A 24,658-nucleotide genomic window follows, 5' to 3' on the forward strand; every position below is an offset into this window, starting at 1 on the left:
CTTAGGTATTTTATAAAAAGACTTTTTCTGGTATACGTAGAATAAAAAATAATGACTGCGTAATTTAACGGTGTATAAGATAATATATTCACTGCCTTGTTGATAATTCTGTATGGTATAAAACATGTTATCTTAAAAAGTAAATAATAATTGGCGACGAAATATTAAAATAATTTTCTAAAACTATTTAATTGAGACAAATAGATAAATAAGACGTTATTTCATTTTAATTTATAAAATGTTTTTACTATGTTATTGATACATGTAAAACAATAATTGTCTTTAATAGACAACCATACGAGTATCTAAATATATGATTATGATAGGCGTATACGCAGACCTTGCTGACAGGGAAGAGAGGCGGCGACGGCAGAATTTTGGGTCACACAGTCCTTGTCAATTATTATTGTAGGTATTTCCAAAGATAATTTATTAAATCACTCATGATTCCAGATATAAGATTGCCTTACTATATATTTGTAACAATTTATATACTTTATTTGAACAATAAAAATTAACTCACTTGAAGGGCAGCTGTCTAACTTGTCCCGCCCGCGCGTACGACTATGAAGTTTATAGAAATTAATATATTAGTATATCATTTTTGGATTGTTATTTTAGTATATTTATAAAGAATAAAATATGTAACTACTTATGTTTAATGTATACATTTTGGTGCAAAAAAATAAAATATAAAATGTTACTTTTATGAAATATTTAAAAATAATTTACATATAGGATAATTTAGTTATATTTAACTAATAATATTTGAAATAGTACAGCGATGGCTTTGGAAGGGGGATGCCTATAGCTTTAACGAATCTGTATGACAATAATTTTTCCAGGCCACTCTCCTCCCGTCGCCGAGTAAACATTGTAATTGCACTTGTAGCTGTATACTTATAGGGCTTATATACTTCAGATTCCGACTTATAATTTTTGCGGATAATGACGGATATTCACTCGCTTTATAATTATAGTGTGAATGGTATAATCTAATACAAGCTGTAAAATTTTAAGCATTAAGCGAATGTTCGCGGTGAATTATAATCGCGTTCGTGCGTGAATAATATTGACCTAGCGTGTAAGGGCCTTAAATGAACATTTAGTCATTAATGATGACGATATCGCATAATTTGTTTGATACTATTTTTTTCTTTACACCATTTTATTGAATTAACATTTATCACGTGTTCAAACATTGCAAATAGTCATATTTATTACAATTATATTATTATTTCAAGTAAATTAAACCATCGGAGAAAAAAAAAACATTAAATATTTTCACTGAATCAAACAGATTAAAATTAATAACGGGTGGATATTTGTCCTATAGGCTAATAAGGCTATGATATAAAACAATATATTTTATTTATCGGCCACGTTATTTTGTATAATATAATAGTATATTAAATGCACAAATATAATTAACACACATAGAACAATTTTTTTTTTTTTTTTGATTGGGTATGTTGCTTTATTAAGAATAATTTTAGTATTAAATGTTTTAATACAATGATAATATAATATAGATGTTATTATTAAAGTTAATAATTATGGGGTTCTTTTCGTTTTATTTTTAGCTAAAAAACGTTAAGTTTTTAGGTACTTGTTTTCGAATTTGGATAAATTAAGCCGTATTATCATACTGTATATAGATATCGTAAAATCGCGTGGTTTTGGATTCAAAATTTAATATCATAATATCACATATAGTATGTTTGATATACTTACTATTTTTTTCTCCGAACAATTTTATAGAACTGACATTTATCACGTGTTTTTACAAATCAAATAATCATCTTTATTATAAAATTATATTAATATTTCGTGTAAATTAAACCATTTAAACCTGCAGATAAAAAAAATCATTAAATATTTCCAATGACAAACAGATTAAAATGAATAATAGGTGGATATTTATCCTTTAGATATGATTCATTATATTTTATTTATCGGCCACATTATTTTGTACATAATAATTTATGTGCGCATATTATATTATATATACAATTTAATTAATACACATTAAACAATTATTTTTTTAGATTGGGTAAGTTGCTTTATTAATAATAATTTTAGTTTTAATATACAATAATAATAATTACGTGGTTCACTTCGAATTATTTTTAGTAAAAAAACATTCAATTAATAGGTACTTGCTTTTGAAATTGGATAAATGAAGATGTATTATCATGGTAGATATCGTAAAATCGTCTAGTGTTGAATTCATACTTTTAAAAGAGTATTCAGGCATTAATATATTTTAACATCACGACATCACGTAATGTTTTTGGTATTATTATACTATTATTTTCTCTACACAATTTTATCGGACTGACATTTATGTGTTCTAACAAATCAAATAATCATATTTTTTAGAATTATATTAATACGTCGAGTAAACTAAACAGATTAAAAAAAATCATTAAACGTTTCCAATGACTTCAACAAATTAAAAATAATAATAGATTGATTTTTGACCTATAGATATGACTCATTATATTTTATTCATCGGCCACATTATTTCGTGTATAATAATTGATACGCATAAATATACCTAATATGTTAAGTTTAATTAACATTCAACACATATAAAACAATGCATTTTTTTAGAATATATAAGTTGCTTTATTAATTAATAATAATCTTAGTTTTAATTTAAAAAAATTTATATATAATAATTCGTTGGTATTAATTGTTGAGAGTTATAATAACGACGTGATTTATTCTATTGACAGTATTTATCGTTATTATAATAATATTATTATTATTATTATAATTTCTAAAATATAAAAATATATAGTATTAATTGTATGGTCTATTTAGAAATATATAATACGCTTAACGAACTAAACAGAGATAAATATTATGAGAGTACCAAATTCTAAAATCAATATCATGATATATTATTCTTTTTTTTTTTTTTTTATAAAAAAACATTCAACAAACTCATTTAATTTGTATACTCGTTGGAGTATAGGAAATATAGGAATATACTAACATATTGGGATTTAGAATATAAATAAGATTTTTAGTTTATTTACAGTTTAATTTAACATTTTAATAAGTTGTATTTATATCGTGTATTAATGGTCAGGATTAAAATGGTTGTTCTATCGTTTAGACAAAATTAATGTCTATAAAAAATAATAAAATACCCGTCGTAAAATATATATAAATATATTTACTGATATCGTAATGTTTGAGATATATTTTTTTTTTCAAAACTATGTACTGTACCATATTACAATACAATATTACTAGAATAGCTGTACTCATTTCTAATGTATGGTTGAGTCTGCAATTCTAAAAAAAAAGCAGTATTCATGTACTTTTCAGCGTATCATCTTTATAAGTATTGTACATATGATCGTATAGGTACATGAATTATAAATGAACTAATTAGTCCGCATTAGAGTTAAAAACGATTACGATACGCCACATTTGTATCGTTTAACCAGCAAAATTCGGCCAATTGTAACAGTTTTACCGACGTGGTTTTTAGCGCAACTATATAATTTTGTTTTTATTTAACGAGTCTAATATTATAGTTGGTTTTGGTTACCTCTAAGTTAACTTATTTATAAAATGTGCATAGAATAGTTCTAATAGTAATAATAACATACGTTAGCTAGGTAATTTGATAATATTTATAATATTTATCTTACAACTATTTTGTGGTCAAATATTCATTTAGTCACGACGCTTATTCCCACCATCATTCATAATATATTCCATAATATGTTTTACGTTTATAATAAACAATAATATTTTAAAATATCAAATATCAAATAATATCACTGCAGTGTGTGGTCACGGAACAAATTTCCATTTATATGACATTGTTATTGTATGATAAGGTACACGCCATGCGTGTGGTGCAATTTACTACAAAAATAACGTGATCATATTTTTATACTTTTTAGTTTATTATTAATATATATTGCGGTGCATCAACATCCTGGTCCTAGGAGACTCGCATAAAGATATAATGTATACAATACACATATCCCATGTTACGCATTGTTAATTTATTTTGGTTGATACGGCTTATTGCTTATTTTATTTTAATATTATTTGATAGGTACATAGCATAAAACCAGATGTAAATTGCTAAAAAAATACTCTTTTATCAATAGTAATGATTTAAGTTAAAATGTTAAAATTACTATTGCAATCCATGTCATACGTCATAAACAGGAAACTCGTTCTGCTGTACATATGTTTCGATACCTAGTTTGAGTTAAAAAATTGTTCATGTGGATTTGAAACTTTTATGTATATTATTATATTTTAAAATACTTGATGAAATTTTCAACGTATTATTTCTATTAATATATCAATCTATTATTAGCCGCGGTAATAATTAAAAAGTTATTAATAATAATAAAAAAAATATCATATTTTTTCTTTTATGAAATAAAATATATAATATATTATAGGTACCTATATTATCATGATAGTTCAATTTATAACAAATACGATGTTTTCGATAAAAATTAATTCAACTTACCGTATTGCTAGTAGTAAAATAAATTACTACAATTAGTAAAATAAATACTTACTACTCAGAACTTAGTAATTTTGGTTGAAAGACCATCTCCGTTTAGATTAATAATTCGAATGCAATGGTTTATTATTGATTTAAAATTTAGTATATCAATAGTGATCTAAACTCGAGGACTAGATATAGGTGGTAGGTATTATTGTAGGACACCTATTTACTGTACAGTATAGCGGTTAATTACTTGTCTATTTTGTATTGCTCTATACTTATACCAACTCAAATAAATAATATTGTTTATTATAATTTACCTAAATAAAATGAGGTGAACACTGATTGTGGGCAATTGTCGACGGATGATAACAAAATATGACAACCTATCATCAGGCGATGTCACGTCAATAGTTTTCAATTACAATTTCGATATTCGTGATCGATATTTCTCTGTATTTCGATGTGCGTATGTCAGTACTCCAGTACGTATGTGATATTTATGAAATACGTAGTATGAAGTATTTATCATAATATTTAAAATTGTATTTTTTTTTAAATATTAAAATCATAATAGTGTGTTGTCAGCCTGTCGTTATATATTGCATGTGCACAAGCATGTTCCTATATCATGTAATATATAAACGTTAAAAAATAATTGATTATTTATTTTCAACACGGTCGTGTAAGAATAATAATAAAACTTTCGTTTTCTAGAAACTATGGTACAGCGGCAGCAAAAGTGCGTGGAAGTGCTCGAAAGCTGTAGCTCGACCGTCATCCGTTGTTTTCGGTTCGCATCTGTATCGTCGCCGTAGTAGTACAATGATAGCCCGAGCGTACGTGACCGTATGGATCGTGGCGTGGGCGTCCTGTCCGACGGCCACCATCGTCGATGCCAAGGTGACGAAATGCTGTCCAAGGGACATGATACTGGCCATCGACACGTTCTCGTGCACGGGCTTCGTGGCGGACGACAAGGACCAGCACGAGTCGTACGCTTGGTCGTCGGACGACGATTCGGCCGCGGCCACCGCACCAGCAGACTTTGCGTTCTCCATCTCCAACTCGATTCCCTGGTCGGTAACGTTTAAATAAATACGTACTCGCGAATGAGTTCTTACCATCGTGTGCCGCGTGCAACCCGTGCAATTAATATACATGTATAATATTATCGACTTGAACGGATTTCAATATCTCAACTCGACGAGTTGGGCCGTGTAATACACTCGCTTTTGCCCCCGAGTGTGTAACAAATCTATTTAAAAACTAACATTTGGATAAAACGCAAAAAAAAAAAAAAAGAATGGGTATACCGAAACCGAATTCGCCCCGCGATTAGGAGGGAGGTATACCTTTGCGCTTCCGTAATGCGCACATAATATTCGACCATCACTCGCGATGGTATTCTAAACGTGATTCGGATTCGTTTGACAGTATTATGTCAACATCATATTATTAGTCGTACACGACCGCGGGAACCGAAAACTCACGTCCGATTTCTGCGCAGGTGGATACCGCCGTACATGGAGTTCCTGCAGTCTGCGAACCTGTCGGAGAAGTTCGATCCGGACGGCCGGATGTTCGACATGGACGGCCGCATGCCGTGCGACATGGGCGCCCGGGAGATGACCGTCATCGACGACGACGTGGCGGTGCTGGACGACGGGCGGCTGGTCATGTTCGGGCAGGAAACCCGGTCGTCCGGCGTTTACGGGCGGCTGACGTTCTCCAGCGCCGAGTACTGCATCGACCGCGTGTCGCTGGTGGACGGCGTCACGGTGAACGGCAACGGGCGTGCGCAGCACAATAAGGCGGCCGCCACGACGACCACGACCAGCACGACCCCGGCCGCCGTCAACTACGGAACGCCGGCCCGGTACACGTACGTGGCGCTGGTGTGCCAGCCGTGCTCGAGGATGACGTGCGTGCCGAAGTGCTGCGGCAAGGGACTCATGCTCGCGTACCAGCACAACAAGAGCGGCGTCATCGGGTGCGGCAAAGTGCAGTCCGTGGTCAACGCCACCGCCGCCATACACATGAAACTCGCCAACGGCACGGAACTGCGGCGTGAGTGTCCCTCGACCCTCCACCCCCCCCCTCCCGTACAGGATATTTTGATGTTACGTATTAGATTTGTGCGAGTTGCAGAGGTGGTTTTTGTTTTTTCGTTTTGCTTTTTAATAGCGGCGCAGTTTTTCTCCGCGTCGGGGGGCCCATTTTTTCAGTGGTTTTCAGTGTACATGCGGCGTTCGAGCGTTTATTTATAGATGTATTTAATGTGTTTTAGTGTATTAAAATACTATCGATTTCACCTTTAGATATGAATTCATAGAAATGTGTAGGTATATACACACACGCGCGCAGAGGTGCATTTAATCAATACAACATATTATACATACATTCTATACATTTCATATTATATGTATGTACGTGTTACTGCGAATGTCCGCAATTGGCGAGTGTTGAAAACCTAGTGAATGTTGACATTTACATTAGGATTTTGGTCGATGATAACAAACACGACATCGTTTTGGTTAATGTTGACATAGGTTACGTATTCGCACATAATATTACAGTATAGTACTATAGATAATAATATAAAATAGAAATGATATGTTTAGTTATAAATATTAACAATTAATTTTATTAATTATGACTATTGTTTTTGTACAATATCATACTTGTGTTATTGATTTAAATTATGATTATTTTGCCTTACGAAAATTATTATTTTAAAAAGACGGCGAAAATTGTTCCACTTATTGCAACATGACAAACTGTCATGATATTTTGAACCGCATAAAATGCCAACATTTCTACAACCGCACTTTTTTGTAGTGCACTTTGTTTTGCAATTACATCGTGTATAGGCAGGTACTAGAATATTAGGTAAGATCAAATTAAATAATATCGGCATTACCAACATTAACCAATATCGTTGTATAAATGTCGACATCCGCCAGTAAATGTTTACAAACGGTACAAACTTAATCAATATTCCAACATTCACCAATGACTTTGGTGTATGACGACATTAACCGGTGACTGTCAGCACTCACCAATTGCGGACATTCGCAGTAACATATATACATAATATGTATAAACGTTCTTCGTTGAAATAATAAATACGTTATGATCAAATATCGGCTAAATCGTATTTCAATCAGTTTACTCGTCGACTATATTATACAAACATAACACTATGTCATCGGTACAGGATAAAGTATTACAATAATATCTACATAAGTGTATAATATTATTATTCCAAAGAAAAATCTGGAAGGTCGGAAATAGCTTTTGTCGTGCACGTATACATTTGTTCACTATACAGCAGATAACATCGATTATTCAAATATCAACACGCGTTATAGCACACGGCGTACACGTTAGTCATGAATATAATTTATGCATAATAATTCTATATTAATAATAATAAATCTATACTGACATATTGTATACTATTTGTATACAAATGTAATATACAATAATTATTCTTTAACAATAATATAATATGATATATTTTATAATTTATATTATTATACGCATTATTATTATTTATTAATATATAGAATTATTATTTATCATGCACATTCATGTATTACATAATATGCATGATTAACATATAGCCACGAGTGCTTCAAATATATATATTAATATGTGTTACCTACATATTATCAAGTATGTTGTATGTAAATACTGTCTAGTATATTATAGTATTTAAAAAACTCGGGCGTTTCGGAACTAGGTGCGGTCCCAACTAGTTCGGATACTCGAGGTTCTATTGTATATATCCCAAAAGTCCCGCACCACCACAAATATCCTTGTAAGGCCGTGACACATCAATATAATGTTTAAATGGAGTTTTGAAACAGTAATAACCAAATTTAAATTTAATGGAATACATTTTTTATAGATAGCTTTTGAAAAATTCACATTCTGACATATTGATTTTTCACGGAGATAAAAAGGGCGATACGGGACTTTTGAGGCAACTGTATACATAACATTTAGATAGTAGTTGTATAATATATATATATTTAACGAATTGTGCATGATTAACAAAATATATTTTAACTAAAATGCATTGGTTGTCGGCGCGTTTGTAAATTGTATGACAGGTCAATAAAACATAAAAGAAAAAATAGGGGTAACAATATATATCTTGCAGCCGCCCCATAAATGACGCCTCTATTATATTCCTTTAATACATATTTTTTCTACGATCTAATATGTAGATAGATATTGACCGTGTTGTAAATAGTGTACCGCAATCGATGTTTTCGATCACATCTTTTGTGTCGGGATTTTCAATAAACGAAATGGTTATCGTTTTATATATTTGATGTATACTAAATAGCCATACATTTCGTGGAAATATTTTATAATCCAGATATCGATTTAGCGATATTATTTTTGACATTTAATAACTATTTTTATTTAAAATCAATAATATTTCAATTTTCAATAATTGATTTAATGATTTCAATAAACTATTTCACATAATATTATATTAATGCATTTTGCTGTTGAGACAGTTTATATAAGTTTAGTATTCAATTTTTACTTTTTAAATTATCTTATAAAAACGCAAAAAAGTTTTTTTGTTTTATTAGAAGGTCTTGAATCATTGAATAGATTTCTGTAATTGATATGCAGTTAAAATTTAACGATAAATCAGTGTATATGTAAAAAATGATTCTGATCGGATATGCGTATCTAAGAATATTTGATTGTAATATAATTTCATATATTGATATTAGTAATATCATCGATTATAAATAGTATTTATGTACTAATTTGAACTAAATGTTGTCCAAAACAAATTGCATAAATTAAATATTAACAATTATAATATTAGTTTGTAATTTTTAAATAATATTATATCAGTTTTAAGTGAAATACCGATGTATAGTAAAACGGTGTGAATAGGTTTGTGGTATAAAATATAAATAGATAGCTTTAAACTAATCTAATTATTATTTTGAATGATAAATAATAATATAAGCATTAAGCAGTATAGGTAACGTAAAGTTTCAAGTCTTTATGAAATATAGTTTTTGAATTACGACAAACACACTAATCGTTAAATGAAAATTAAAAATACATATCACTTAATAGCATAAAAATAGTCTAAATACTTTAAAAATGTTGTGTTTACAGGAAATAATGATTTGGTACCTAATGGCTAATATATTTTAAGATTTTTTCAACAGTTAATGTTTTTTATATTACAAAAATTGTTGAAGGAGAAATCAGAAATCGTTGATTTATGTTTGAATATCCATTGTCGTTAAAATTTGAATTTAAACACTCATAAAAATGTATTTATCTCAAAGCTAAACAATGTTTATACTCCAGTAAAAAATGTATTATATAGAATTATAGAACATTTAACTAATTTTCAAGCGTAAAATGTTAACACGAGAAATACTATGATTTTTTTTTTTATAAACGATTTTGGTAGTAGTTCAAAAATTGAATAATCGTAGGTACATTTAATTGTCTTCAAATATTTAAAAAATTTCTATACACGGTAAAATGTTCAAAAGATTTTGAATTTTTTAGTTATATAGATATATGTAATGATTTTTTTTTATTAATATTAACATTTGAGATTTAAATGAAACAAAATTTGTAAAATTATTTTGTAACTACATATTTATTAAATATTAAGTAAGTATGTAGTTAATATTGAAACCAAAAAAATCTAGAAAATATTTTAATAATTTTTATAGATATTTTAAATTAGAATTTTAATAGAATTAGATAATTAAACATTTTAAACAATTTTTTTTGTTGTAATTAAAAAAAAAACTTTTCACGAGGTCTTGAAAATTTTACATAGGTATACCTATATTATTATTTTTTAATACATATACAACGACTTTTTAAAAAATTGTAAAAGTTAATTTTACACTATTAACTTCTGCCTATTTTTTATATAGTACTTATGAAAATATTCACACCGTTCTATATTTTAGTAGGTACCTATGTTATCCGTTACCATTTTGTGTCATCGAAATCTGGTACATTATCACCTTTTATATACTTTTCTCAAAAATATCGATTACCTATGCCATATGGACAGGACTACATAATGATATACAATAAAATAATGTAAATAAATATAAAAATATATCACAAAATGTATGTGACTTAGCATTATCTATACATAATATCATATGCGGTCGTTTCGGTAACAATGTATAGTGAAATCGTTTTATCGCCACACTGGTGGTCTGTGAGTTTGACCTTTTTTTCCTTTTCATATTCCGATCGCTGCTCGTACAATTTAGGTAGAAAATACTGTTTTCAATTGTTAATAAATCTAATAATAAATGTCCTGAATGCATCTTGCATGTAATTTTTTTATTAATGTAATGTAATATAAAGCATTCGCATGAGCTAACAATATTTGCAATGGTATAGGTAAAAAGAAAATCACGATGATTGTTATGTATAGAACTGTGAATTATTGTAAATTGTGATATTTTTCTTATTATTTTAATGTCAGTGTTATTTTTTGTTCATTTTATAAAATCCTACCATAGCTATTATCATTTATCCTACAAAAATGAGATAGGTATACTATATTTCTCCACTGTTCGTTTTCAATCGTTATTCGTTATCCTTTTATTAGTTTTATTAGGTATATGTACCTATAATTTTCTGCCAGGAGTATATATATATTTATATATTTATGGGACACGGGTCGACATTAAACATAAAATAAACTAAAATAAAAAATCATTATGAAAATATCAATTTTTAAACTAAAAGTACCAGTATAATGATTTCAAATTAAAACATAATAACATATAAATTAATATCGCTATTCGAGTATATACATTATTAGCATCAGGAGCGTTATTAAAATTTCCATGCTTTATGTATACGAATACCAATAAAATTATAAATTGTTTAATTATTTAATAAATTAAAGTAAAACAGATGAAATCAATTATTTTAGTATTTAATAGATCAATATCATAACGATTTAAATATCTGGTGGAAAATATAAACGCGATTCGGTCACGGGCGGAGGAAAGCGCAATTGTCGAACGTGGTTCTATTTATTTAGAGGAAAACGAACGGCGGAGAAACCGGTACTTAGGCATCTCATTTTTGAAGGATAACGGTCCCGGCCGTAGGTACGCAATGCGTGTAACGCGCTTACATCTCGTCCGCAGGCAAGGACCTCTATTTCTACGGCCTGAAGCCGCCGAACTGCGGTCCCCGTGGCTGGTACCTGCTCGGCGGGGACATGAAAAATACCGGCGTCGCGGCCACGAAAAGGGTGCAGGCGACTTACGGCCTGCTGCCGGACGGCCGCGTGCTGGTGGACGGCGGCCTGTTGCCCATCGAGCGCGACGACTACTGCGTGGACGCGATGCAGGCCGAGACGAACACTACGTACACGGGCGTGATGCTCGCCTGCCGACTGGCCGCCGGCGTGGCGGACGCCGCCGGCCCGCTGAAGTTCCGGCAGATACTGTACGGCGCCTACTTCGTGGTCGGCACGATTTTCCTGGCCGCCACGCTGCTCATATACGCCGTGCTGCCCGAGCTTCGCGTCACCGTCCACTCGGGCAACCTGATCGCGCACACCGTCTGCCTGTTCGTGTCGTACGCCACGCTGGCGGCCACCACGCTCGTCCGGCAATTGTTCAACAATTGCGCCTGCGTCATTGCCGGTAAATATTATTATAATTATGGTCGTCGTTACTCACAAAGTGTATATTGTAATGTGTGGGGTACGTAAATTCGATTCGCACTAAAAAAAAAAAAAGTGTTTCATTATGTATAATAAATAAAATATTTAGTATGCGACTATAATATGCTCTGAAAAATTCTCAAACGTATTATACACATAAATTTGCAGTAAAAAAAAAAAGACCTCGACATTACAATAAAAACTAAAAAACGTAAGAACAGTAGATTTTGTTCTTGATAGACATCGAAAAGATTCATACTAACACAATAGATTTAAGAGATTTAAATTTAAAAATTCCTAACGTGAAAATACACGATTGCGCCGTTTTATTATATTGTACGTTCAAATTAAAAATCAATAATAGATACATTACTGTTGTAATCAATGAAAATAGTAAAAACATTCAAATCCGTGTCAGAGACTATCTATAGTTAGTTGTGTATCTGATCTTTAATGACGAGTATGATAACACTGTATGTAACTAAATATTAATATAAAAAAAAAAAAAAACAGATAATTGAGTACCACTCTGTTGTACGTTTGGTGTCAATTGGCTAACTATATTATAACTTATTATAAGTGTATTAAATTTGAATTCAATTGTATATCAACTGGTAAACGATTATACGAAAAACCATTCTGAGCAGAAACGACCTACGGCTTGTAGGCTTTATACCACTAGATGATTTTGATATAATAGGTAGTTTTATGTATTAGTAATTTATTTTGATTTTAATGTTATAGTAGGTTGCGATATATATTTTTTCGAATATATCGCATATATAATATATTATATTATTGGTATTTTGGTATTTAATTATTATAATAATAAATATTTAACAAAATAATATTATTTGTACCATAATATATCATCAATTTAATCAAAACACTTCTTTCTGTAAATATTGCAAAATAGTAAAATTAGATTTATAGTAACTATAAATAAATCAAACATGTTACTGTGTTTAATAGAAATCCATGAATAATATTTTTAAATTAAAACAAAATAATTAAAATATCGTTATTTATCGTTTATAAATAAGTAATTTTGTCCAAAACAGAACTTAAAATATTTATAAAAAAATAATTATCTATAAACAGTTTTTTGGATTTTATAGTTTCAGTATGAGTTACTTATGCAGAAGCCTGTAGATTTTCATAACTTAAAGATATCAAATAATTTACTAATTTTTGCAGTTTTTATGAACTTTGTCACAATTCTAACTTTAAACGTAAATTTTTAACTGAGAAATAATTAATAACGCTAACGCATGAGGAACTCTGCATTAATTTTTCAAGCATTTAACTACTTTTTACCTAACAAATAATTTTTAAACATCATGTCTAAAAAAAAATTCCGATTGTCCATAAATAACTATTAAAAAAATAAAATATTTTGAAAATTGTATTGTAAATTAGAAAACAATAATATAAATATTTGGTGAAAATTTGATGTTTTTACGATTATTTGTTTCCGATTAACATCGAAAAAACAAAATCGATGTTATCAAAATAATTCCTGTTTTCCTGATTTTTGTTTTTTTTATTCAATTGTCAAAATTAGTACTGCCAGTTTTTATTTTTCACCTATCAAAAGTATATGCTTTGCTTAGAATCTAATAAATAATAATTAATAATTATGATGGAAAAAAAATCTTCGCCCAACGTGGGGCTCGAACCCACGACCCCGAGATTAAGAGTCTCGTGCTCTACCGACTGAGCTAGCCGGGCTGATGATATGATAATAAGATTTTATACTCCTATGATACATACGTATCTTAATATTTTACACAACTCGGATGTCTGTGTTAAGAAAATGTAATCACTAATCATGATAAATAAAAATAACAATTATGATATAACCTAGGACAGCTAGGTAGGTATATAAGTAAAGAAAGACATCAACAAATATAAGTGTAACTTGAATAAAAATAATCAACCAACATTGTAGGTAATGTAATTAATGAGTTATAACTTAATTACCTATTATAATATATGTGTGAAATAGAGAAGTGCGACACATAAAAATATTTTTGATTATAGACAGTTATTATTTGTTAGCATACTATTTTTATATTTTTCATTTAGGTTGTATTACAATCATAACATTATAGTTTATAATTTATGATAAACCAAATTAATTAACATTTGTATATAGTAGGTATAATATACATATTTAATTAGCAGTGTTGTATGAATGATACTATTGTCAAAATTGATCTTGTATTCTTGTTTGTATTTTAACTTGATAATTACTAGTTAGTAGGTAACTATAAAAATAATAATTATTATTATCATTATAAATAATTGCATTTATTTAAAATGTAGGTATATTAGATATGTAGTATGTACACACAATATTTTATTAAATTGTTCACAAGACAATAAGCAAAAATTATATATAAATGTTATAAATAATACAAAAATAATTTGAGAAATAAGCACCAGGCGGTGATAGTGGTGATACTAGCATTTCCTAGTATTTAGCTCCTACACATATTATAATTTCCAAATATGTCGATTCTTTTTGAGCTACCTGTTTATAAGTTTTTGAAAATTTTATTTTTATTTTTCCTATAAGTGACGATTAAAAATTATTCATTGGTTCAAAGTTCTTGAAAATAAATACAAGGTCTAAAATAAGATTTTCTTATTTATATGTAAAAATATTTGAAATAAATATGAAAATTTGTAAATTATTTTGCAGTTGAACATTTATAAACATGTCATTTTTATAGCTAAGGATTAAAAGTTTAATTCAAAGTTTTTTTATGAGTATTTAATACTGAAAACAAAAAAAATCTAAAAAAATATATATGCATATTTTTTTTATAGATATTTAAGTTGAAACTTAGATATTATTACATATTGAAAATTATTAATAACGATATTCATTATTTGTTAGATCAACCAACCAAAATTAACGATAAATATATTAATAAAATATCATTGCATAGTGACCCTATAAAATTTTTATTAAATTTGATATAGAAAAATTTGCCAGTTAGATTATTTGAAAATTTGTCTATAGAATTTGTATTAATTTAATAAATTATTTATTGCTTCAATAACACTAAACTTTATTCCATTAATAAGTATTTTATTATTATAAGAAAAAGCACTATTAATATATAATGTGTAGATCTGGTCTGCATCTAGACTATATCATTAGCTATACATCTTATTTTTTAATCAATTAATTAAATTATTTATTACATCAAAGATTTCAATTTAATACTATTGATAAATACTTATTCACCTTAAGAAAATACATAATTAACAAATAATTAATATTATTTAGGCTGTATAATTTTTTTTATTGATTTGACAAATAATTTATTTTCTCAAAAAAGTTATTGTACCTCAACTAAAAAAGTATTTGGATCATTAATAAATATTATTTTTATCTTAAAAAACATTTAAACATATTTATTATTTTTACTTTAAAAACTGGCTGTACAAATATGTATTGTATCTATAGGCGTACGTACAGGACGAGCGGAATCTTTTAGGGGTATAGTAATATTTCAAATTTGTGTATATTACATTTAACTCTATCATTATATTCGTGGAGATCATGAAAATTGTATTTGTCGTAATAGTGAAATAAAATAAAAATATTTGTGTACCACCACATAGTATTTATTTATTTATTTATTTATTTATTTATTTATTTATTTATCTGACTAAAACACTGTGCACTAAACGTCAAAATATGTACCTAGTATGACTAAAGAAGTACTAAAGATTTTATACTCTATACTGTATAATGTAGACAATGGCCTATCGCCTATGGAAATTATCATTTATCAATTATTACATAATTACACATTTATATATTACCTACTAAGTTAATATGTATAGTTAGATACAAAAACATGCATTAGGTATGTATTAATATAATATATAATTTTATTTTTAACTTAAAAAATATACAAGTACTTATGTTTATCACATTAATGTTGTATGCACATTGCACATACAACTTGATTCTATTTGTATAGGCATATATATATTATACAGTTTTAAATTTACAATTATTACGATTAGAATGTACCTATGTACCTAGTATGTTAATGTGTCAAAAAAAATTAGGGGCACTGTTCAAGTATTGGGGCACTAATTCTTCCAGGCTCGACCGGAAATTAAAATCTGCGCACGCCTATGATTGTATCAAGCACCATATTATTAAATACCTATTAGTTTTGACATGAAATTAGGATATTTTAATACACAGCTAAGTAACCAGTAAATGTGTAATGTAAAATTATTTATATTTTATTATAATACACATATTATCATCATTGTCCAAATATAGATAATTATAATATTTCAAAACTTCAAAAAATAAAATAATGAAGCAAAACCTAAGAAATTTCAAAAAAGAAAAAAATATTAACAAACTAATATAATACATAGATTTAAATCAAAATATTAAATACTATAAAACGTTATATATATTTTATAATACTTTAGTATAAAAATACATAACTTGTATTAATTAGCTTTAAATTTTAAATATAATCATAGATAAAATTACTTTTGTATATTAGATTTGATTAATTATATGATTGAATTTATTATTTTATTTTATTTAAATAGTGCAACATTTGGGTTATTAATTGGTATGGAACTATGGTGTATAGTGCTGGGAAAATGTTTCATCGATCTATCAATCTGGATCCATTCCACCAGAAATAATAAAAAAATAAAATATTATTATTTACTTTTACTAACTTGTATCATTAATTTATTACTTTTGCTAATTAAGTATAAAGTTAAAAACTACATACATTCTTTTTTTTTTTACATCAATTAAACTAAAAATAAAATTAAAAATATTATGTATGTATTTTAATGTTGAGTCCTGTGGGATAAGAAAATCAACCATTTAGCGGTTTCACCAGTCAAACAACTCCTTTTGGAACTTATTATGTTTCCAGCTGTAGAAAATGCTCTTTCTGATGAAGTGGAAGTTTAGGGAATACATAAATATTTTTTAGCTAGTCTGGAAACACTTGGATACCTTTTTTGTCAATACATTTTTTAAATTTAATTTTACATACCTATTTATCTATTTCATTTTATTGGTTAACTTCTTCACTGTTATTATCTTGAGGAAACAATATATCAAAACAGATTTACAATAGTTTGATTGATTATTACTGTCAATTGAATCTTCTTTATCAGTGATCTGAGTTTTAAAAAAATGTTTTAATGTGTTAATTATTTTTATTGAAAAATTTTTATATTGTGAATCTAAAATTGAAGATATATTTAAAACTAATATTGCATCATCGTGTAATATTTCATTAAAAGATTTTAATTTAAACTCCATTATCAAAGATTTTTTTAATGTTTTAATTTCTGGTAGGTCAGAATCGTTCATAATTAAAAAATTATGAACTATGCTTTTTAAAAGAGGTCGTACAGTTGAAATAGTTGGGCTTTTAGTTGTCGACAATTCTTTGGTAGCAAGATCAAAAGGCTTAAGTACTTTAATTAGTTGCTCTGATAGTATCCATTTTAACTCACTGAGCTCCAACATAAATGCAGTGTTTCTGTTTGTGGTAGAACAATCATTAACTATTAAGTACTATACTGATAATTTGTCTAACTAATAACTTCAATAAGTCTTACAATCATGGAATAGGCAGAATTCCATCTTTTTTTTACAGATTGTATTAATTTTGTTTCTGATTGTTTTGTATTTGTCTGTATGAACTGTAGTGCTTTGGTTGCTATAGATGAATGTTTAAAATTTGAGACGATTGATGACACAGTTACAAGTATTTACTTGATAGTTTTTTCTTCTAAACCTTTATTAATACATAAGTGTTATATGAATGTTCTGCTTTCAACATCAAGTGTCATAGAAACAATTGCATTTCTTATATTTGAAGCGTTATCATGTGCAATACAAATAGTTTTATTATATATATATATATATATATATCTCATTTTCTTACAATGCCGATAATTTTATCTTTAAGATTAATACTTTTATGGAGCTCATCCATTATTTCAGTAGTTAATATAAAGTTTACCATTTTCCAATCGTTATTTGATGCTATGTGCTGTAACTGAAATATACGATTCCATTAATCTACTCGTCCAACAGACGGTTGTTAATGCTGCAATGCATTCTGAACTTTTTATTTCACTTTCTACTTTAATTTTTTCTGTTTGATACTATAGACCAAAAATTCTTCTTTTTATTATTGCTTTGCTTAGAACTTCATAATTTGTAGTGAGTTCCAAAAATCCAACACTGTCCACAATAGATAGTGGGAGCTTATTTTTGACAATAAATTTTATAATTCTATCTGTTATAGTCTCTTGTTTTTTGAAAATAACAGATGGGGAAAAAAACTTTTCCTTTATTTTTGTTTGCTTTGAGATAGTCCTGTATTTTCAGTTTCAGCTTCATTTGAAAAAGATGTTGATGGTGTAGATATTGATGAGAAATGTTGCAATCATAAGGAATTGAATCATCATTATCGACATCATCAATTCAAATAATCTAAAAAATATTATTTAGTTTAGGTTATAAAATACTTACTAAAAAAAATATAAAACAATGTATATCATGATATTAATGTTCATGTTATATTATTATAATATTTAATTCAAATAATAAGTTAGATGGTAATTGGTGTATCATATTTTATTATTTTTGTAGGTATCTATATTAAAAAAATATTTTTGTATGAACATCCAAACTATTCCAAACTGTACATAATTGTAAAGGATATTGTAAGTTAAACATAATAAACATTTTAAAACATATCAATTGCATGGGTAATATGAAAAATTTTATATTTTATTGAATTAAAGTAGATTACAATTTGTTCAGGTTTTAGTGGTGTACCAATTACTATTATACAAGGTGGTATTGGTAATTTTTATTTTTTAAACCTAATAAATAGTTTTTAGATTCACTGATTGAAGTATTAAACATAAAACTCTTTTGTAAATCCTTTATGGAGTACCTATTTTATTATATTGTTCTTTCAGCTGTCATCTTTTGTAACTTTGGTGATGTTGGTACAAATAACAAACTTAGTGGGTGAAAAAGTGTACAGTCTTTAGTCTTTACCATCCAAATAACAATTTACAGTTTAAATTAATTTTTAGAGTGACATAATAAAATTGAATGTTTGAAATTTGTATTATCTACCTACTTTGTGTAAGATCATTTGTCATTTTGAGTTTTTGAAGTAAGTAACAATTTCCCATCTTTGTTTTTTATAGTTTTATGTATTGTTTTACTAATTTGTAAAATATTATTGTACAATTTTGTAAATTCTTCACATATATCTAAAACGATTGATGACGATATAATCCATTGAAAACAATATCAACCTAATTCATAAAATAAAATTAATTTTATAATTTTAAATAATAAATATTTTTAACTCACAAGTTTATAACCTAATAGCATACAATATTTTTTCTATTCCTTTAATATTTCTATCACCATTGAGTTAACTTCTTTAATCTTATTCAGCCTATACTGCAAAGTGGCAGATCAATGAGTTAGAAAATTTTGAAATGAAATTTCATTATCCTATTTTAATATTTTATTATGTCCAACAAATAACCGATGTCAGTTTTTATTACTATTGAACAAACAAATTCAAAAAAATAAACATTAAGTTATCAAAATGTTTATTTATATTTCATATATAAATTATATCACTAATTTAAATTTCCTGTTATTTTACAAATAGTTTAGTGTAAGTTTATTTATCAAAATATGAATCATTTCTTTTCGCGGATTTGTCAATACAAAAAACAGAAAGAATTATTAAATTTAATGGGATATGTTTTTTTAGCCCACTGGTTTTAAGGGCACATATATAATTATAAAATTGAGCATACAATTTTCCTTATGGTGTATAATTATGTTAACTATAATTAAAAAATATACATTGAAACATAAAAATTTTACGTACTTACTTACTAATATTATTATATTTTATAGGTACACAAAAAATATTTTCAAATGCAATGTTTTTGGTAACAATTAATTCAACCTATTGCATTTAATAGCATTATTAACACAAAACTTAAAATATATTTTTTTATAAACTGATAGACCGTCTGCTCAGAATCGTTTTTCGTATATAACGATATATCATTGAATTAAAATTTAAAATATCTATCAGTGTGGGACTTGGTCATTCAATACTTATTTTCAGAGCAGTGCCCACTTGACCGTATTTTTTTATTTAAAAAAATTTTATTTTTATATAATAAATATTGTTATTAAATGAATTATTCGAATCTCTTTTAAGAATTATTTATTTATAAAATAAACTAATTGGTCCTCATGAATATTAAATTTGTTTAATACAAACATGCAATTTCATTAAAAACTGAAGTTTGTGGTAAAATAATAAAAATGTTAATAATAATAGATTTATAGGATATAATTTAAGACGTCATATATTATAAGTAATGTATAAAATCATGACGTTGACAAATAGTTTTAATTTTATAAGATATGAGTGAAAAAGTTATAATTTTTGGATCAAAACGTTTAACTGATATTGATTAGCTTTGTAACATTGAAACCCACAGACGATTAATTAAACATAAATCAATTTAATATTTATAATAACGTATATTAAATATTATATGTAATTTGAAGGGCTTTCGATATTAAATATTATGTCTTATTATTAATTTTAAGAATATCCGTTTGCCTATTGTTTATGTGTAGAATTTATTTTATTTCACAATATTGCAATAAGATTTATTTTTAATGTTTTGTAATAAGGTTAAAAGTTTTAAAAAAATAATGTTTTGGTTGTTGGTATTTTAGAATCACTATTCATTTATTACATTTAAATGCTACACGATGAAACAAATAAATAATACGCGTCTCATATTATCATTATAATAATATGAAAGTAGGTATTTAATCTTAAATTAATAATGTGATAATAATAATTTGTATGTTTATCTACAATGAGTAATATTTTAATGTCGATAATTCATTTTTTCAAATTAAAATGTGATAATAATATAATGTATGATCATAAATATGAAAAATATGACTATATTTATTTTATTAATAGAAGCCAATGTTTGTGTATATGACATATTATGCTCGTGTGTAAATGATCCACAGTCAAGTCAAATCACGGCAACGTCGTGCAGAATCAGCTATGACTAATAAATATAGAAAGTCAATATTGCCTAAAACAGATGCTGGGATAATCCTTATGCTACTTCATGGTTTTTGAATGATGTTCATAATATTTTCGTCAATATTTTCAGCAAAATCTCTTATGTCATGCGCTACTTTTTATAATTTATTTTTTACTTTTCAATCCATAAATGTTGAATATAACTGACCGATGAAAAACCATATTTTTTTATTTATATATTATTACAGGAAATAAAATAATTATTATAATTGGATATAATTTTACACCTGTATTTTTTATTTGTTGAAAACAACTCAAATAACAGTAAAAAAAATCTGTACCATTTAAATTTAACAAATTTTTATTTTAGCATTTTATTTGTCACGGGCAACGCCGTTCATGCCGTCTTGCAAGATCATCTAGCATACTCGTATGCAATAATATGCATACAATTACAATATTTCGAAGTTAAAACTTATTATCAACATATTTTGATTCAGATAAATTACTTTTATCTTAATTATTTTAAAACGCATAAACATAAATGAAAAATTATTTCTCTAATGAGCAATGTCTAATATACTATAATACTATTATGTGTATAGGTAGGTACTTCTTGTTTCCTAATGAAATAATTGAGGCGAAGCAAGATATCATATAATTATGCATAAAATTTTTTTTAAATACCTACATTTAATATTTCGTAAACTTGTCAATTGATACATTTTTTCTTTTAGGTTTTGTCATACAATTTTCATTTCTTGCAGCATTTTTCTGGCTCAACGTTATGTGTGCGGACATTGCGTGGACATTTAGGTTGGTAACATTTTTGATATAATTATTCAAAAATGCAATTAGCATTATTAATAAATTACACACTAATGTACGTTTTATTACAGCGGATTCAGACTACTTTTGTCCTCAAATAAAATTGAAAACGAGAAGAAAAAATATGTCATTTATTCAGCTTATGCGTGGGGCTGTAGCATCGGAATCACAATACTAACAGCTATGGCCGAATTCACTAAATTATTCGGTGATAGTAGTTATAAACCAAATTTTGGCAACTATGATTGTTGGTTTTCTAGTAAGTAATAAGCATGACAATATTTAGCACTTATTTTTATCCATGTATAATAAATAAGTACCTAACACAACACGATCCATTCGATTCAAAAAAAAAAAATTAATTCAGTCGAAAAGCATACACTTTTGTTAATAAAAATAGATAAAAGATAATGTCTGTTGTTAACTACTTTTTTTTTCAGATAAATTATCAGTTGGTGTATTCTTTTATTTGCCCATTGGGTTACTTCTATCAACCAATTTCATACTGTTCTTATTCACTGCTTTTAGAATTGTATTCATCCGAAGGGGTACGTCAAAAGTATTGAATCGTCAAAATAATCACAATGATATGAGGTAAATAAGAATGTAAAATTGTTATGGTTTATATTAAAAAAAAAAATAGCTGTGTATTGTGTAATGGGGCAGAAGAAATCTAATTAAAAATATTATTCTATTTAGTAAAAATAGTTGGTATAGCGCGGATCGACGCAGTCATAAAATTTAACATTATTAACGATTAGATGTTGAATTACGAATAATTATAAGTTTATTACGTTGACTGTCGATCGTTAATCACAATATGATAATTATTTATGGATAAATGTATTGTATACTATTTGTACGGAGAGAATACAAAAACTAATAATAATTATAATAACATAATTTTTTTTAATCGTGAAATTGTACTGATTAAATATACATATAGTTGTTAGATTTAATATATAATCCAGTGGACATAATATGTAAATTATCTTTTGCTTGCACTTGGTTTTATACGATGTATAATATATTTTATGTTAATTTATGTATAGGACTATCAATTATATAAACAAGACATTTTTTGTTCACTGTTATTAAAAACATATTTGACTTACTGATAACTACATAAAACGACTCCACTGTGTATTTTACTACACGCTACTTTATTAATACTCGAATTAAAACACGTTTTTTAAGTAGGTACCAGCCTAATTGCACACGCGTCAAACTTCATCGTATATAATAATATGCCTGTTTAAGTAACTGGACGACAATGTCAGTTATCATTTAGAATACAAAACTCAAAATCCAGATTTTACACGCATATATACTAAACAAAACCCAATAAATTATTTAAAATAAATATAATGATATTATTTCAGTTCAATCGATTACATAATAATAATAATAATAATAATGTCAAAAAATATTTTGTATTTATTCTACATAATTTTGTAATAAAATCTTGTACGACGGGCCTAAAATAATATTCTTTCAGTATATTGCTTGTGCGTTGTACATTTCATGTGTCGGCCATATGTTGGATGTCGTATAATACATTATATTATTCCACAGTATATTATAAATGTAAAGATTTAAGCCGGGTCGATTTTAGTTCGTCCGTATTTACAATATTTCTTTCAGGTGGCTAAAACGTGGTGTATCGATGTGTGCGATCGTCCGCAGGGTGTTCAGTGCGGCGGTGTTTGTAACAATAGGTTTGAGAATAAAGAGGGTTCGCTCAGCGTGCACGTTTTCAGTAAATTGTGCCGAAGGTCATGTTTCTTGAACACTATTATAAACCAAAAACCTAAGAAAATATACCGATAATGCCACTGCAAACAATATGTTATTCCAAGTATGAGACCAGTTGTAGACGCTTTCGAACATCAAAAAATATACCCTCTATAATCTCAATAACAATATATTATCTACCCTTGTCAAACCGACTCGCCATTCTGTCGCCCGTCTGTGTGTCGCCACTTAAGTACCTTTGACCCACCTATACATTTACATTTATTTAATCACAGACATCTTTAAAGAAACTAACATATTATAATAATAATAAAAGAAAATACATTATAGCTTCGAATAAACGTGTTCAGAAAAGAATTCTGTGGTGAATAGGTTATCGTATATCAAATGTACAAGCAATCTCCAAAAAGCATTCCGATTTTTTCATTGTGCCTTAATATATTTTTAATTTATTTCATTAAAAGAAAAAAATATATATCTCCGAAAACTACAATATGGTACTTTTTTGTTATCTGACCGGATGAACGTCTGTCGTACTTTGTACTATCGATTATAAACATCGTTACAAAACGTTCAAATAAGAGAAACTAATAATTGATATAATGTTTAAAATTAATATTATAGTATAATAATTAATAGTTAATATTTATTTTACTAACTAAGCAAGAATAAATACAATTTCCTAAAGGTCATTAAATGTCA

The 24,658-nt window shown here is 27.5% G+C and overlaps 1 protein-coding gene and 1 non-coding gene across 6 annotated transcripts in view; one reads left to right on the forward strand and one right to left on the reverse strand.

Annotated features, from left to right (window-relative positions):
* LOC113554430 (probable G-protein coupled receptor Mth-like 3) overlaps positions 1 to 24,658 on the forward strand; it is a 37,765-nt gene that overhangs the window by 6,599 nt on the left and 6,508 nt on the right. For all 5 annotated transcript variants that reach the window (XM_026958273.1, XM_026958271.1, XM_026958274.1 and 2 more), the window contains 6 exons: positions 5,216 to 5,577; positions 6,009 to 6,568; positions 11,692 to 12,195; positions 22,111 to 22,189; positions 22,273 to 22,460; positions 22,642 to 22,795. In XM_026958273.1, the coding sequence (XP_026814074.1) occupies positions 5,324 to 5,577; positions 6,009 to 6,568; positions 11,692 to 12,195; positions 22,111 to 22,189; positions 22,273 to 22,460; positions 22,642 to 22,795 (1,739 nt within the window). In that variant the 5' untranslated portion in view covers positions 5,216 to 5,323. The remainder of the gene's footprint in view (positions 1 to 5,215; positions 5,578 to 6,008; positions 6,569 to 11,691; positions 12,196 to 22,110; positions 22,190 to 22,272; positions 22,461 to 22,641; positions 22,796 to 24,658) is intronic.
* On the reverse strand, positions 13,874 to 13,946 carry Trnak-cuu. Its single transcript has one exon. It is a non-coding gene; the product is annotated as a tRNA-Lys (tRNA).

This window comes from Rhopalosiphum maidis, chromosome 2, assembly GCF_003676215.2.
Source record: "Rhopalosiphum maidis isolate BTI-1 chromosome 2, ASM367621v3, whole genome shotgun sequence".
In the NCBI taxonomy this organism is placed as follows: domain Eukaryota; kingdom Metazoa; phylum Arthropoda; class Insecta; order Hemiptera; family Aphididae; genus Rhopalosiphum; species Rhopalosiphum maidis.